Raw genomic sequence first — 15,162 nt, 5'->3', positions numbered from 1 at the left:
ATTAACATTACAAAACTGGCTCAAAAAAGACACTAGGGCTGCAACTAATGATTATTTTCGTAATCGACTAATCTGTCGATTATTTTCTTGAGTCATCACTTCGTCCATAAAATGTCAGGAAACCTGGAAATGATGATTTTCTCGATTGCCTCGTTTTGTCCACAAACCAAAATGATTCAGTTTTAAATAATTTCTGTTTATATGGAGCAAAGAAACAAAGAACATGTTCTTATTTAAGAAGCTGAAACAGTCAGAAATCTTGTTTTAATCATGAACAAAGCTTCAGTAATTGTTTCAGCTCTAAAAGTCACACTTCAGAAAGAAGACAATTTGGCTCAATGATAATAGTTTGTGTCTAGTATTTTAGTAATTGACGGGTTTGTTGTGATGGGAAGCATGTCTGTCTGCACTTTTTTTTTTCCTGCTTGGAAATACCCTGTGTGTGTGTGTGTGTGTGTGTGTGTGTGGTGTTGGGTGTGTCTGGCTTATTCTCATTAAAGCTACGGGAAGTTCAAAATACTCCTGCCTGCAAGAGTTGACATAAATATGACACTTGGATTGAGTCAGTGATATTTATATACACACACGTACAGTATTTCTGTTTTGACAGATGATATTTCGTCTCCAGGGTCTGAAATGGTTGCACGGCAAATATGAAGGTGTGAAAGACAAAAGCATGACAGGCATCAAAAACATGAAGATAAAGAACACACTCACACTGGGCCACTTTCACCTACTTTCCTTTCAAATAGATGGAAACGTACTCCTTTGTCTTCTCGGCATTGCGACGTTAGTGCGTCACGCTCACACGGCGACCAAATGAACTTTTACACAGACACTTTGTTAGAATCTTTATTAATCACAACAAATGGCACAAAGTGCACTTCCTGTAAAGAGATCACGGCAGACCTGAGGCTTGAAATGAAAACTTCAGTATGAGAACCAGTAAACTGCTGCCCAACACGAGGCTTCCGTCTTCTTGAGTAGCCGTTTGTCACATTACACCAGACGTGAAATACAAAATGTTATAAACCAAACCTGCAACAACAGACGACCTGAACGACGAGCGGTGGCTTCAAAAACAAAACATTGACAATCATACACGGCCTCAGATAAACTTTTAAGAGCGCTCCTTTTCTTGCTTCTCGTCCACCTGTGTATTAACTGTCCCTCGTGATTCATAGACGTCCTCGGGGGTTTGGCCAAACACGGCCCCCGTCCGCTGGAGAAGGTAGACGCCGGCGTGTAAACCCCCGACGTTGACCCAAACAGTGAACAGCTTCCTCCACAGTCCTCCCATCCTGGAAACAGCCTGTGGACGACATCATTCTTGTGAGGTCAAACTAAACAAATGAGACATCTGTTTTCATGTGAAACAAGATTTCTGCAGCGTTTCTGTGACGCAACGTCTGACTATTTCAACTTGTGTCAATCGGAGTGCAAAAGTGGTTTTATTTAGAGACGATTAAATGGTAAACTGATTCTTTTAAACAGACTCATAAACGGTCTATATTTATATAGCATTTTTTTATCTATTCGTCTCAAACTGCAGATTCATGCAGCGCTTGTTCTTTCCCACGTCTATCATTCGAACTGACGCGCTGCTGGCACATCTGCCTGGAGCCATTTGGTGTTTCGTGTCTTGCCCAAGGGCACATCGGCAGAGCCAACCAGAAGGTTGGAAGGCAACCTGCTCAGTATGACTCATCTACAGCTGAACTGTGGCAACTCGTACTGGCAGAAGCCTAAAGAAGACTGGATAGAGCATGCATGAACTTAAAGAAGCATTTCATAATAAACTCCAACTTTAAAAATTAAACTTCTCATTTTAACCCTGAGTGCTCACGCGGCATGGATCTGTGCCGCAGGTGCACCCATGGTAATTTGCCGTGGGAATAATACACAACTCCTTATATGGACATCCTGCGGGTTTGTCACATATTCAGTCTTTAAAAAATGTGTTAGACCCTTTTTCTTTTCTTTTTGTTCATAAAAACGAGCCGAGTGAACTTTGAACCGTGACGTATTTGCAGATTTCACAAATTCAATCCAATTTGAAACATTATGAGTACTTTTCGCTCAGGTGTGTTTATAAAGTAGGAGAAAATGAAATAAATCTGTCATCAGATTGCCTAGGTTGTGCCGGAAAAAAAGGATAAAAGAAACATTTTTATAACCTCTGTATATAATGTATGTTTTAACATAGTAATGGGGAAAAAGCAGCCAAAACACTCTGTGTTCTAAGGGTTAAAAAGCTCATTTGGAAATATTCTACACGGGTTATTAGTAAACCTGTCTCAAAATAAGTTGAGACCCATGATCCCCAAACACCGGTTGAGAATTTCAGCCAGTTCAAGAATGACACTTTTGTAAGTGGAACAGGAATGTAGTCACTCCATTGTAAAGTAAACTAACACAAATGCTTTTACGTGACATCTTTGATCATTGTCACAACTGTGGTGATTTTAAAATCCTCTTAAAAGACACAATGGGCCCTTTGTGCAGCAACCACTTTGACCGGTCATATTGTCTTTTAGTGAAAATTACAAGTGTAAAGAATCAAATGAATGATGGATGAGTTCCATTTTAGGGTGCACGCTGGCTCACTGTCCGCACAGTAACACCTGTGCTTCTCCTGCTTCTCCTGCTGCTCCAGTCGTCCGGGCTTGTGGTGGTGGAATAGTGACATACTCTGGGCCCATGAACACCAGTCAATCATCGTTTAAATAATACAACCTCTCTGTGTTAATGTTGATCTCCATGTTCATCCTTTTCATTTCATAACATTTGACCATCAACAAGATAATGTGCCAAATCACATCAATCAAAGGTTTCCTCATCTCTTTTGGCGTGTGAAGCCACAGCAGCGTCTCCGTCTCCTTTTTTAAACAATAGAGCCTGTTGTCAAGACTCGTCTTGACAAGGAAAGCGTAGGCTGATGAGCCTACGCTTTCCAGACAAGTTGCATTTCAACTCGCATAGTACCTGGTACCAGGTACTTTTTTCAGTACCTGCTCTAGTGAGGTTCCAATCGGTCCGAGGCGATACTATGCGTGACGTCGCCAGAATACCGACCACTGATTGGTCAGAGTGCCGTCACAGGAAGAGACGTCCGACACAAGAATCAAAGCCGAACTGTAGATCAGTTAAAAAGACTTAACAATCCTAAAAAACGTGGGTTCATCTCCAACGATTACCAGGGAAATGTGTAAAATCTCCATATTTAACAGAGGAGTCTGGTGTATTTAGTGCACTGAACAAAAAGTTTTAACTTGATTCTAATGATTCAGTTACACTGAAAACAACAGCTGTTGTGTGTGTGTGTGTGTGTCACGTGTAAAACAAAGTCGCGGCAGTTTCATCGTGCAGCTGTGCAGTGATGACTCCGCCCACGTTGAGTAGGTACTACTTTTGTCGTGGAAAACCAACCTAAATTGTGCCGTGCCGATGCGCGGCACAAGTCGAGGCGCGCTGGGACCATAGGTGGAAAAGAGAGCATGTGTATGCCGACAGTGCTGGCAGCATGACTAATGTTCAACTCCGTGTAACCTTACTTTCCTGGAAACTGTGTAATACCTTTGCTGAAATTCCTGCCATCTGTAATAAGGTTACCTTGGCAAAGCATTTCTTGTCCTGGGTCAACAGGACGGCTTTTCCAGAGCCAGGCCGACACACGCGAGCCATTTCTCTCAGACAGGACGGGTAAAGGTCCCAGTTCTTCTTCCTGGAGCCAATTCTTTAAGATAACAACAGGAAGAAATTAACTTCACAGAGAGTCAACTTCGCATTGTGTTGCACCTGCAGCTTTAATGACACCTTCTTCATTGCTCAGCCAACGCTGTGGTTAATGCAGACTTGGCTCATATCATGGCTGAAACACGGACGTGTCCAAAAGCAGAGACTTCACTGACATACCTCTTCCCAAAGGGCATGTCGGTGATGATGATGTCAACAGAGCTGGTCCGTATGGGTAAACTGCACAAATCCCACTGCACTGTGTCGATGGGCAACGCAGACACACTGGAAAAATCCAAAAACATACCAAAGATGATGATGATCGTCAGTTACAAACTCTCATGACCCTGTTCAGACCTGGTATTAACTACTGTGTGGGGTGTGAAAACAATCTGGATTATCCTGGGTCTGTATAGGATTTTAATCCGTCCATTCTCACCTCCCCTTCTCTGCCCTCCTTTTCTGGATGTGACACACGTTATTGACCGTGCGTTTCACCGCCATGTCATTGTTGTCGCCAGCGATGTAGAATGCACTGTTGAATTCAATGGCACCCTGGAGAAATGACACAAGCATTACACTGTTAGTGGCCTGGAGTTAGTTATTATTATTATTATTATTGTTATTAAAAGGCCTCTACAAGAAATGCGCTTCCTCAGAAGAAGAACAAGTCACAATTGGCAATACCCAGTAATCAGAGTATTTGGGTATTTTTCATCCACAGAAGGGGCTGGGCCGAGGTTTCACAGTGGCATTGTGCATGGGTGAAATTGCACAAGAGTTTGGCAAACACTGAATACAATGTTGAGTACAACTCATCATGACACCTTAGTTTGGTGCAGCCTGATGATGCTTATCTTTTGTTTATTTATTTATTTTAGGTTTTTGTGACACTGTTTGGATTATATATAACATTAAGGTCATAAAAGAGGGATTTAATATATTTATATACACCTTATGGTTATTAAGTCTTGGTCATGGTTAGAAGTTAAGTCTCACCTCCAGAGGAATGGCTCCAGTCCCACACATTGGATCGACTATTACATCGGCTGGTTGGGGATTACACAGCCTGAGCGGAAACGAGAACATGAATGAAAAAGAAAAATTAAAAATGTCAGAATACAGTATCAACCAATTATGCTGAACATGTTTCTCTCCTGTGCTGAGCCTGACGACTGCCCAGCAGAGATACATGAGATACATGGCAAAACATTATCAAAGATTGGGGATTCAAAAAGGGCCGTGGCCAAGGCAACCGTCGTAATTTGGCTGCCATTTCGCTACGAAACAGGAAGTTTGCAAGCGACAATCAGGAAGTAGCACCGTAGCTCGCTTCGTAAATGTACAAAGTGGTCTTCAAAAACGACGTGTCAATTTGTACTAGACAAATTATCGTCCTTGACAAGGCAGGGGCTCAAACTGGCAACCTTTCAGTCACAAGCTAAGTTCCCTTTCTGCTTGCATATGGGCTGCCACGTTAAAAAGTATAATTCAAACGTAGTCAAACCTTAATATAATCTCTCATACTATTATTATCTATGGTATTAAGTCGTCATGCTGCTGCTGCTTTTTTCTTCATGGAAAATCTTCGTACGTGGATAATTTGTCCCTTTGGTTAATCCCTAAAACAAATACTTCAGCGTGACAGAGAACAGTTTTTCTTGGCATGTGCGACGTTATTGCATACTCTAGTATTCAGTCAGGGCAATGTGTGCTTTCCAAATTCTTGTCTCGGGTGCACTTCACTCCAGGAATATAAAATTACAGGATATATGAATAAAGTCATTCTTATCTTTTAGTTTGCGCCATACCTTTGGCCAGGTGTGAACAACAGGAGTGTTTGTTTTTGGGTCACAGACGGAACCTCAAGCTCTAAAGTTCTTAGCAAAAACAGAGGCTGAAGGCAGACAGACACACAGTGGGGTACCTGAGCATGCCATAACATAGGGTGGAGCGCAGAGTAGTGGGTCCAAAGTGACTGATGTTTCTCCTGTGAAGACTCTCCTCGGTGAGTGCGATGCCAATCACCACTTCCTCATTGTGGATGTTCAGTAGAACCTGCAGCAGAGAAGCACACACAGTACAATACGACTGTATATTGTATAAAAACGAACTTTTGTTAGACTGTAACGCTAAAACAATAATGGATAGACTTCAGCAACGTTAACATCTACTCTAGTCTTTAATTAAGGGGAACAAACGCACATGTGGACCAAAAAAGATCAACATGACGCAGCCGAGATGTTATTTTGTGTTTTGTTACTCCCTTAACTATATATTAGGTTTTCCCTTGGTTTTTTTTGGCTGCTGCTGCTGCTGCTGCTGCTGCGGTGGAATTCACTTTGCGTCAGTCCTGTTCGAAACAAGCAACGCATACCTCTATGTCAAACTTTGTCATATCCGCTTTCCACTGGAAGAAATCTTGCACGGCTCCGCCAAAGTCTCTGGCCGCCTCATTAGAGGAAAAGCTGTGTTTGTCACCCGCCCTGTTGCATGTCACACGAAACTTAATGAGTTTGGCCTTGGGCGTGGCCTCGGGCGTGGCCTCTTCTTGTGTGCCGGACTCTACGTCAGGTGAGCCATCAGATGTTATCTGGCCTTCAGCGAGGGACACAGCCTCAGGTAGCTCTTGTTGCTCAGTGCTGGCCGTGGCTGCGTCACTGGTCTCACGGTTGGATTTTACTTTGGCGCCACTCCCTCCTTTTCGGTGTCCTTTCTTCTTTTTTAGAGCTCCATTTAGTTTCCAGACCTCAAGGGCATTCGTCCAGGGAAGCTTGGAGGCAAGCTGCTGAAACTCAGATAATGCCTCCTCCTGTATTTAAAAAGAAAACAACAATGTTTGCAGCTCTGACAACGACTATGTTTCCATGGACAGCAACGTTCTGATTTCAACCCAGTTAAGACCAAAGTTTGAAATATATTGAAGTGGATGACATGTGAGTCATTTTGTTAGAAACACAATTTAAATATTGTCTTTTCCAAAGAAAGGTCAACAGTTGGATTATTGTGGTCCAAAAATGAGTTGGTTACCTTTGATTCCTTGAACTGGTAATGATCATATTCCTCTACCACAACAAACAGGTTGTCCACAGACTTCAGATGATGAACCTAAGAGTGGCAGAATAGTTAAACTCTTATATTTCTAAGGATCAGGACCTAAAGAAACAACCCAGTAGGTCAAAACCCCTGGCTTTGAGTCTTTTATCTTACCTGGAAAAGCTTGTCAGTTGATATTGGAAAATATATACGACCACGATCCTTGCTGATCCTTGCATCCACCCCAATCTTCTCCTTGACCTCCTCGGCTGCAGTGGGTTCGAACCCTGTGGGGACGGTGGCTCCTATGGTGACAGTGATGATGTCCGCACTGGTGGCGTCAGTGCAGGGACACTGTGGTGACTCGGCTGTTTCAGTGCCTTGTTTTGCTTCCTCGTCTCCACACGAGGACAACATGGCGTCTTGTGTGTGGGCTCCTCACTTCAAACACGTGTAACCCGGGTGATGGGTGTGACAGCTTCAGTCACCTGGGAGATAGAGGTATTCAAACTTTAATACTGTACATTGGTACATTGATAGTCATTAGTAAATCACGTTCACGTACATTGGCATGAAACCGTTTACTGTAGGAGCCATGTCTCATTTTTTAATTGTGAGTTTCCCCCCAACCACTAGGGGGATTGTATTTATTTTCTTATATTCTGCCTGAGGCTGACACCGGCCCTGGGTCACGCTGGGTTATTTAAATCACCTGTCACTTTACTCAGGTGTTGCTGATTGAGAGGCAAACCGTTTTTCTACCGTGCTCGGGTTCACGTTTTGGATTTGTTTATTGGAAATAGAAAGATGCACGATTAATGGAAATGGAAAATAAGCGGACACTGTAATAAAAATGAATCAATGATATAATTTTCAGACACTAAGGAAGAACCTGGTCGTGATTTAGACCCGAGTGCACGTGCAACAAACAATCCGCAGCCAGCTACAAGTGAGTACTGCCACCGGGCGTCTCAGCTGGCTAACGTTAGCTTTCGGGAGCTAAAAAGTTGGATACGACGAGGAAAAACACACGCAAACTGAAGCTACTGACGCAGTATATGAATGAAACGGCTGCCACGTGATTATGTGCGAGTAAGTGCTGAGCTCACCGGGCAGCCAGAGTCTGATCACAGCCTCAAAAGGGTGAAAAATCTGGACTCATTCGGCAGTTGCTTATGCTGTCGCCGTGTGTAAGCACGTGGTTTCCGCTTACGGGTGTTACGCCGAGTTCTGCGCGCCTGGCGAAACTTGCATGCCTCTGACGGGAACGCGCACAGCTGAAGCATCGAGAAAGCTAACGCTGTTTATGGCAAGCTACGGCCAAGAAGGCGATACTTTTTGAGGATTTATTAATGAAGATACGTTATCAGAAGACAGCAGTTTGTGGTTTCTGTTACTTAATGTCTGTAGTTACGTTTTTGTTACGAACATTTTTGAACATCCCCGTTTTATTTAACCAGGACGATTAGTTAGACGTGAAATCAACTCCATTTTACACCACACGTGTTTGTAAATTATGTTGTCTTACTTTTATTGTGATATGTCCGTCCATCCATCCATCCTGTTCAAATGCGATGCTACTATTTTGAAAGGGTAAAATACCGGAAGTAGGAAAAAAACGATATAAAAGTGCCAATTAAGGCTGCAAACGGAGTCTTAATCACTTTTCTTTTTGTTTTAGCACCTGGCTGACGAGGACACAAGGTATGTATGTGTTTTTATTGTGTTTTTAATCTGTTAGTATTCATGTGAATATTATGCTAGTAGCATCACTTCATTAGTAGTTCAGTAGTAGTATTTCAGCAGTTTGCAGTATGCCCATATTAAAGTGTTTACTAAAATATAAATAACATGGTTAGTTAGAAATATTGTACATCTAGTGTCTAAAATGGCATTAAAGCGATAATTCCTATGTTCACATGAGTCGGTTTTGTTTTGTTTATTTTTTGTATTCAGGACAAATTAAGGGCATGTTTGGAGTGAATGAAGCTTTCAATAATGCATTTTGAACCATGAGTAAAGGAATGGTATGCTACAGTCGGCGTGTGTGTGTTACCTGTGCTATAAAACGGGATAGTATTTTGGGATGAAATAGTGGTGCTCATGTTATATGTGGATGTCTTCCTGCATACATAAAAAAAAAAACGAAACAAAAAAAAAACAACGGTTACTAACGTCGCTAAGTACCGAAACTACTGTTCTCGGATGACGTGTCGTCATTAATGAATTGCGAAAAGTATCGCCAGGTTATGGTTTCCGTTTCAGCCGGGCGCGTTCTCGTCAGAGGCATGCAATTCTCGGCAGGCGCAGAACTCGGCATAACACCGACAACAACCGTTTGACACTTCCGGCTTACGTCTTTCAAAATATAAGCATGACACGTGCATTCAATGCGGACATAAAATAAATCACATTACTTCGGTCAAAGTCGACCAGTGCATCAAGTAAAGCCTATGAACTTTTCAGCCCGCCCACAAAATAGCGTCAAATCATAAAAGTCCATAACAAAAAAGTCCATAACAAATATCATAATCTCCTAATAACAGTATATCCATCATGAGTCTATCTTTGTTTGGCCCCAAAACCTTGGATGGATGAATGTTGAAAGTCTCTATTTTTTTCCCCTTTAAAAAAATAAAATGGTATGTGTTTAATAAATACAGACTGAGGTTAACATCTAATTCTCTCTCTATATTCATTTTATGAAAACATTAACTCAAGTCCAGACATGTTTAAACCAGTTATTATGACAACACGTATGCATAAACAAATGTGGAAGTCATTTTGTACATATTTTTTTTGTCAAGGTTTGGAATTATTTCTTTTGTTTTCCTTGTTAAAGAGCACTGCTTTCGTTTATAAACTCTCCTTTTACAATAATATAAAATAAAAAAAAGATTTCTTTACGTCTGTACCATAAACTATCAGTAGGGGGCGCCATGGCGTTAGTTTTTAATAACCGTGAACACATCTGAAACCACTCAGCACAGCATCAACAACAAACAGAGGGAGAAAGTTGTTTGGGGAAAAAGAACACAGGGAATCGGTGTGTTTTTCTTCCTAAAATTAATTTGTTCACATGCATTTAACTCATTAAAGGAGTCATGCCAGAGATTATGGGATTATTGCTTGGAAGTGATTCATAACAATAATTCTGTTAACATTAACTGATACCGATTCTCTGACCCAATAAAAGATGAGTCGTGTATGAGCACTGATGTACTAAGTATTAACCAATAATTAAATAGATAATTATGTAAATCTATTCAGTAAATTCATAGCGTATACAGCCAGTAGAGGCCACTGCTTTATATTTGTTAAATAAGAATCATCACTCTTACATGAAACTCTTTAAATCCTTTAGAGTTACCCATAATCGTTGCAGCTGTCCATTTATCACTTGTGATTAATGGTGCTTATGTAGAGAGGAGTGATTAAAATAAACGTGTTTCCCTGTGGAGATGAATCAAACCTCAGGACAGCGAGTGCTTTGGATTCAGTGAAAGCAACAACACCTGCAAATGAAAACAGAAAGCCCTTATGTTTGTTCCCACCACGTTTCGACTCTATTTAACGTCACCTCACCAATATAACGGTGATATTTAACGCCTTTACCTCATACATTGTTTTCTTGACTATTCAGGAACTTCACTATTATTAGCAAGACTCTAATTAGTAAGCGAGACGTCTGTGAAACGTGTGTGTGTGTGTGTGTGTGTGTTTACATCACAAAACCCTCGGCACGACAGATGGCAGGCGGTGAGTGCAGACTGCACTCCCCAAAAACGTTATGGTGATACAGACGACTGTTAAACTGTTATAAAACATGGCTTTTGTTCCCTCTGAGTTGCTGACCGTGAGAAGAAACTTAGTGGTTGGTAGAAAACTTTGGTTGATGACAACACGAGATAAGACAATAACATGCAACAATAACTCAAGCAAGTGGGGAATATCCTTAAAGCAGATTGGTTCTTCTTACATCCTGTGCAATTTTACACGAGGATTCGCAAAATGATGGTTCCAAAGACGCACTTCTACAACTTAGAATGTCGTTCACAATATTATACTAGAGCCGTTTGTTTCTGAGTATAATTGACTAATGGCTGTGTAAATCAGGATCATTGACTTCAGCAGAGGTCACTTATTTACTGGAGATTGTCACAGCAGTGGAACTAGAAAAAAGACAAAAGGCAATGGACGACCTGTATTAGATCTATGAAGATAATTTAATTTGATCATTTATTCATTTGAGTGTTTCCATTTGTTTAGTTTATTGCATTTCATCCACAAATAAACAAATTATAAAACCCTTTTAAAAAGGGTAAAAAAATAAAGAACATTGCATTTCCTTCACATACTGGTTTTAATTGTATTGTGGCGAGTATGATTTTACAGCAGGCCAAAGGTGCAGTCTGTGTGTAATCTATACCAAAGAGTAATGATTAATAATGTACATTATTCAATGACATGTACGTACGTAAGTATGAGTTGAACTTAAAACCCACGCCAGCAAATGATTAACCTGTGCTGTGTTTGTGACATCATATCTGAAGAAGGTGACTTTTCTGTGGTAAACACAAACAATTAGACCCTCAAATAAGTGACTCATGTTCCCCAAGTAGAATAATAAAAAATGTCTGGAAGAAATGGGATTAGTTTCTCTCTTGTTGTCAACTTAAAACAATTATATATCAAAGTCTGAGTGAGGAGCAGACGGAGCATCTGCAGTGTTACGCGGGCAGGTTTGTGCTCCCACGTCGTGAGTCAGCAGCTTGTTTTTGTTCCCTCCTGAAATGAGAAGGCGACAAAACAACAATCCGACAACTCGCCAAGACTTCAGACATCGACGGCGACATCGAGCCTGTCTCACTCTCACTTCACTTCATGATAGAGGGTTTTTTTAACTCCTTTCCCCAGAGATAATGACAGCATTTTTTTGACATTTCTGTCCCTGATGCCATTCTTGTGATCTCATTCATCTGCATAATAATAATAATAATAATAATAATAATCCGCTCCATCTCTGACAACAGAAAACACAACATTTAAACAATGGAAACAACAAGGGAACATGGATGCACCTGTGTATCTGCAAAGAGAAAGATGTAATTTTCACTTTTCAGTGCTAATGGTTTGTGTCTGTGTTTAGCCCGAGCAGCGGAGGCTCATGATGAGCCTGATCATTAGAGCATCGTGGGTGATGCTGCTGTTGCTGCTGTTGCTGCTGGATCATCACGGCTGAGCACATTTAAACCACCGTGTCAGACCTGATCCACAGCAGCCCCTCGTGCTGACAGTGTGTGAGGGTTACACGGTAAAAGTCAACAAATAACCACATATTATTATGACATATGAGCAGAAAATACACACCATTTCATTCTGTTACAGCAAGTTAGACTTCTCTTTCTTCCTGTTCAAATAAGTCTCTTTATTTAGGGATTTCACTGAGCAAATGTTTATTTTAAGTGTCTAAGATGAAGAAGAAGAAGAAAGGGCATAGATGTGACTCAATAAGAACCTTGTAAAACCCTTTGTTAGAGTTTAAATATGATGTCAGCGCCCCCTACAGTGACGCCCTGATGGAGCAAGCCAAGATTAAGTTACACCAAATTTCACAAGACTTGGTGGGATCTTGTTATAAACCAAGACGAACTAAAAAGTCAATCAGGACCATGTCCTCAACTCAACAGGAAGTCGGCCATTTTGAATTGAATTTGGCGTCCATCTTGGCGATTAGCACGCTTCATAAACGAGCCAGTTTATTGTACCTACCTAAAAAACCCGCACCAATTTGTGCTAGACACATCAAAGACATGATGTTAAGGGGAGTGGTCATGGCAACCATCGGGAAGTTTGACGTATTTTGGACCATTTGCCACCAAACAGGAAGTGCCCTATAACTTCACCGTACATTGACCAACTGTCACAAAACCTCATACGTGACACGAGACACCGACCTGCAACACGTCTATTCTATTATTATTATTATTATTGTTATTATTGTTATTATTGGCACTTGCGTGGGGCAGACACAAGGGCCCTTTCATGACTAATCTTATTCTCATTTGCGTCGTATATAATTTACACTTAATAATGCGAGGTAAAGCAAGCACATACACTAGGCCAGGGGTGTCAAACATACGGCCTTGGGGCCAGAACCGGCCCATTGGAGGGTCCAATATGGACCGCAGGATGAATTTGTGACATGCTATATTTTTCAGTTCCAGATAATAATTTATTATTATAATAAATAATTTCCCAAAGGAGATTAATAAAGTATAAGATTTAGATTTATAGCTGCGTCTAAATATTTTATGCACTGTGATCTCTAAATTGTAATGCATGTGTGTAAATGGTAAACTTAGGCATAATATTGTTTTTATGTTGCACTTAATTTTCTCACGAAATATCAGGATTTTTATAATATGTTTTGTAAAAAAATGCATTTTACTGGTTTGTCCCACTTGAGATCAGATTGCGCTGTGTGTGGCCCCGGAGCTAGAATGAGTTTGACACCCTTGCACTCGGCTATGGAGAACAAACGAATGTTGCACTGGACCTTTAATGGGGTTACAGACAGTCACAAACGGTCATTATCATATTTGTACAAATGTGTGTGTGTGTGTGTGTGTGAGAGAGAGAGACACAGACAGACAGACAGAAAAAGAAGGAGGGGTGGTTTTGACAATAATGAGGAGAGTCACGTGACGACGTCTTAAATTCCCGTTTCCTTGCAGCAGCAGCAGCAGCTCGTCAGAGTCACAGGTCAACGGTGAAACGCTCCATGTCTGCTTATGTTTGTAACCACAGCAGGTCAGAAGAAGAAGAAGGAGAAGAAGAAGGAGGAGGAGGAGGAGGACGCAGCAGAGACTCTGTGAAGGCTTCAGGCGACGCTCTTTGCTCTTCATCATGCTCTCACTACAGTCATGAGTGTCTCGCTTGTGCCTTTTGTGTTTCCTGCTGAAGCTTTTTGAGTTTGACTAGAACCAGCAGCAGCAGCAGCAGCAGCAGTTCACTGACTGTGACTGTGACCGTTCATCTGCCACAGAGACACAGACAAAACCCTCCGAAATAATAATAATTATATAATAATAAACCAATAAAGAGGAGAATGCAGCTGGACTGGACTGCAGCTCAAGTCTCGCACTGATTTGGTTCAAAGTCAACCTTTGAGCTTTTGTTCTCGGACCCTAGAGAAGAAGAAGAAGAAGAAGAAGAAGCAGCAGCAGCAGCGGAGGAAAAAGAAGAGTACGATCATCACCGAGTGTCCCCGACGCTCCGGAACACTGAGGACACCATGTCATCTACGAGGTACAAGAAGGACAAGGAGATCATCGCGGACTATGAGACCCAAGTGAAAGGTGCGGTGTGTGTGTGTGTGTGTGCGTGCATTGTCTCTGCAGAGTCTGTCCGTCGTCTCCGGCTCACTGCATCATCACCATCATCATCATCATATTCATATCATCCAAACATCCAGGGTGAAAACATACTGACACATGACCGTGCAGGTCAGAGCATCATGAGTGCAGGAGCTGCTGGAGCTCACATGTTTGTCTCAGAGAGATTGTATGTGTGCTGAATGTTGATTTGCCCTCATGTGTGTGTTTTGTTGCTGGGTGAAAAGATCCCTGCGTGTGTGGAAAGATGTGGGATTGTTGTGGCACCCTTTTCACAATTTTTTCACATTTGAATCGGTGCAATAAGAAAGGTGCAGCGGATGCAGTCACATCATTCTATTGTTTGATAATTCAAAAAATAAATGAAAAAATCATACATACATGTTGGAAACAAGTTATAGCCTTAAAGGGCCAGTGTGTAAGCCAAAATGACACCTAGTGGTGAGACTGCAGAATGCAACAAGAGGTGGATGACGCTGTCTTTCAAGACTGTCCTCCAACAAAATGTAAATATTGGTCCTGGGTGCCCAACCAGTGGATCATGGACTAATTTTTAGTCGATCACGAGATGCATTCACTGATCCTCGTAAAAACTGCTCGCTCACTCTGGCTCTCGTCTCTGGCTTGTGACAGATCCACAATGACAGATGTCCACCTTGTGGCCAGCCTGAGACTTGCAACTAGCTCCTTCTGCCCCGACTACAAGAAACTAGCTTCCTCTTCCCAGTTCCAGAGCAACAAACGTAGAAAAATGGTTGAGGTTGGGCTTCCCTGCTACAGGTCATATGCAGGAATTACGTCTCATACCCAGGTATGATTTTTAAAACAGGCGCCCCCTAGTGGTGGTATAAAGAACGTCAATCTGGTGCTTCAATGAGGTTTCCACCTGCAGTTGGCTTATTGGTTAAAGCGCTGTACTTTAGTGTGATCGACGCGGGTTTGGCTCCCTCGTTTAGACGTCTACGCACAATGACACGTAACTTTTTTTTCTTTC

The 15,162-nt window shown here is 41.7% G+C and overlaps 2 protein-coding genes across 4 annotated transcripts in view; one reads left to right on the top strand and one right to left on the bottom strand.

The window, feature by feature from the left end:
* Positions 1-838: 838 nt before the first annotated feature.
* thumpd3 (THUMP domain containing 3) lies at positions 839-8,008 on the bottom strand. 2 transcript variants are annotated; one of them, XM_058632545.1, is made up of 10 exons: positions 7,881-8,008; positions 6,946-7,259; positions 6,766-6,843; positions 6,113-6,547; positions 5,663-5,793; positions 4,735-4,804; positions 4,175-4,290; positions 3,916-4,020; positions 3,613-3,736; positions 839-1,312 (listed from the first exon to the last, which is right to left on the bottom strand). In XM_058632545.1, exons 2-10 carry the CDS (start codon positions 7,186-7,188, stop codon positions 1,121-1,123), a joined length of 1,494 nt encoding a protein of 497 aa, XP_058488528.1. In that variant the 5' UTR covers positions 7,189-7,259; positions 7,881-8,008; the 3' UTR covers positions 839-1,120. The 2 variants fall into 2 exon arrangements, with proteins under 2 accessions (XP_058488528.1, XP_058488529.1); XM_058632546.1 differs by lacking the exon at positions 7,881-8,008 and adding an exon at positions 7,337-7,564.
* Positions 8,009-13,486: 5,478 nt separating this feature from the next.
* Positions 13,487-15,162, top strand: part of srgap3 (SLIT-ROBO Rho GTPase activating protein 3) — a 67,794-nt gene continuing 66,118 nt past the window's right edge. For both annotated transcript variants that reach the window (XM_058632067.1, XM_058632066.1), the window contains exon 1: positions 13,487-14,132. In XM_058632067.1, coding sequence (XP_058488050.1) covers positions 14,069-14,132 — 64 coding nt within the window. In that variant the 5' untranslated portion in view covers positions 13,487-14,068. The remainder of the gene's footprint in view (positions 14,133-15,162) is intronic.

This window comes from Solea solea, chromosome 6 (genome assembly GCF_958295425.1).
Source record: "Solea solea chromosome 6, fSolSol10.1, whole genome shotgun sequence".
Classification (NCBI taxonomy): Eukaryota; Metazoa; Chordata; class Actinopteri; order Pleuronectiformes; family Soleidae; genus Solea; species Solea solea.
This window is presented reverse-complemented; position numbering and strand designations above follow the sequence as displayed.

What these genes read in the sequence shown, in the direction of transcription:
- thumpd3 (XM_058632545.1), bottom strand. Translation starts at nt 7,188, where the DNA reads ATGTTGTCCTCGTGTGGAGACGAGGAAGCAAAACAAGGCACTGAAACA. An exon ending in CTGGAGCCATTCCTCTGGAG is followed by an intron (nt 4,291 to 4,734) that starts GTGAGACTTAAC and finishes TCATTTCTCCAG; the next exon opens with GGTGCCATTGAATTCAACAG. An exon ending in ACAAGAAATGCTTTGCCAAG is followed by an intron (nt 1,313 to 3,612) that starts GTAACCTTATTA and finishes TGTCGTCCACAG; the next exon opens with GCTGTTTCCAGGATGGGAGG.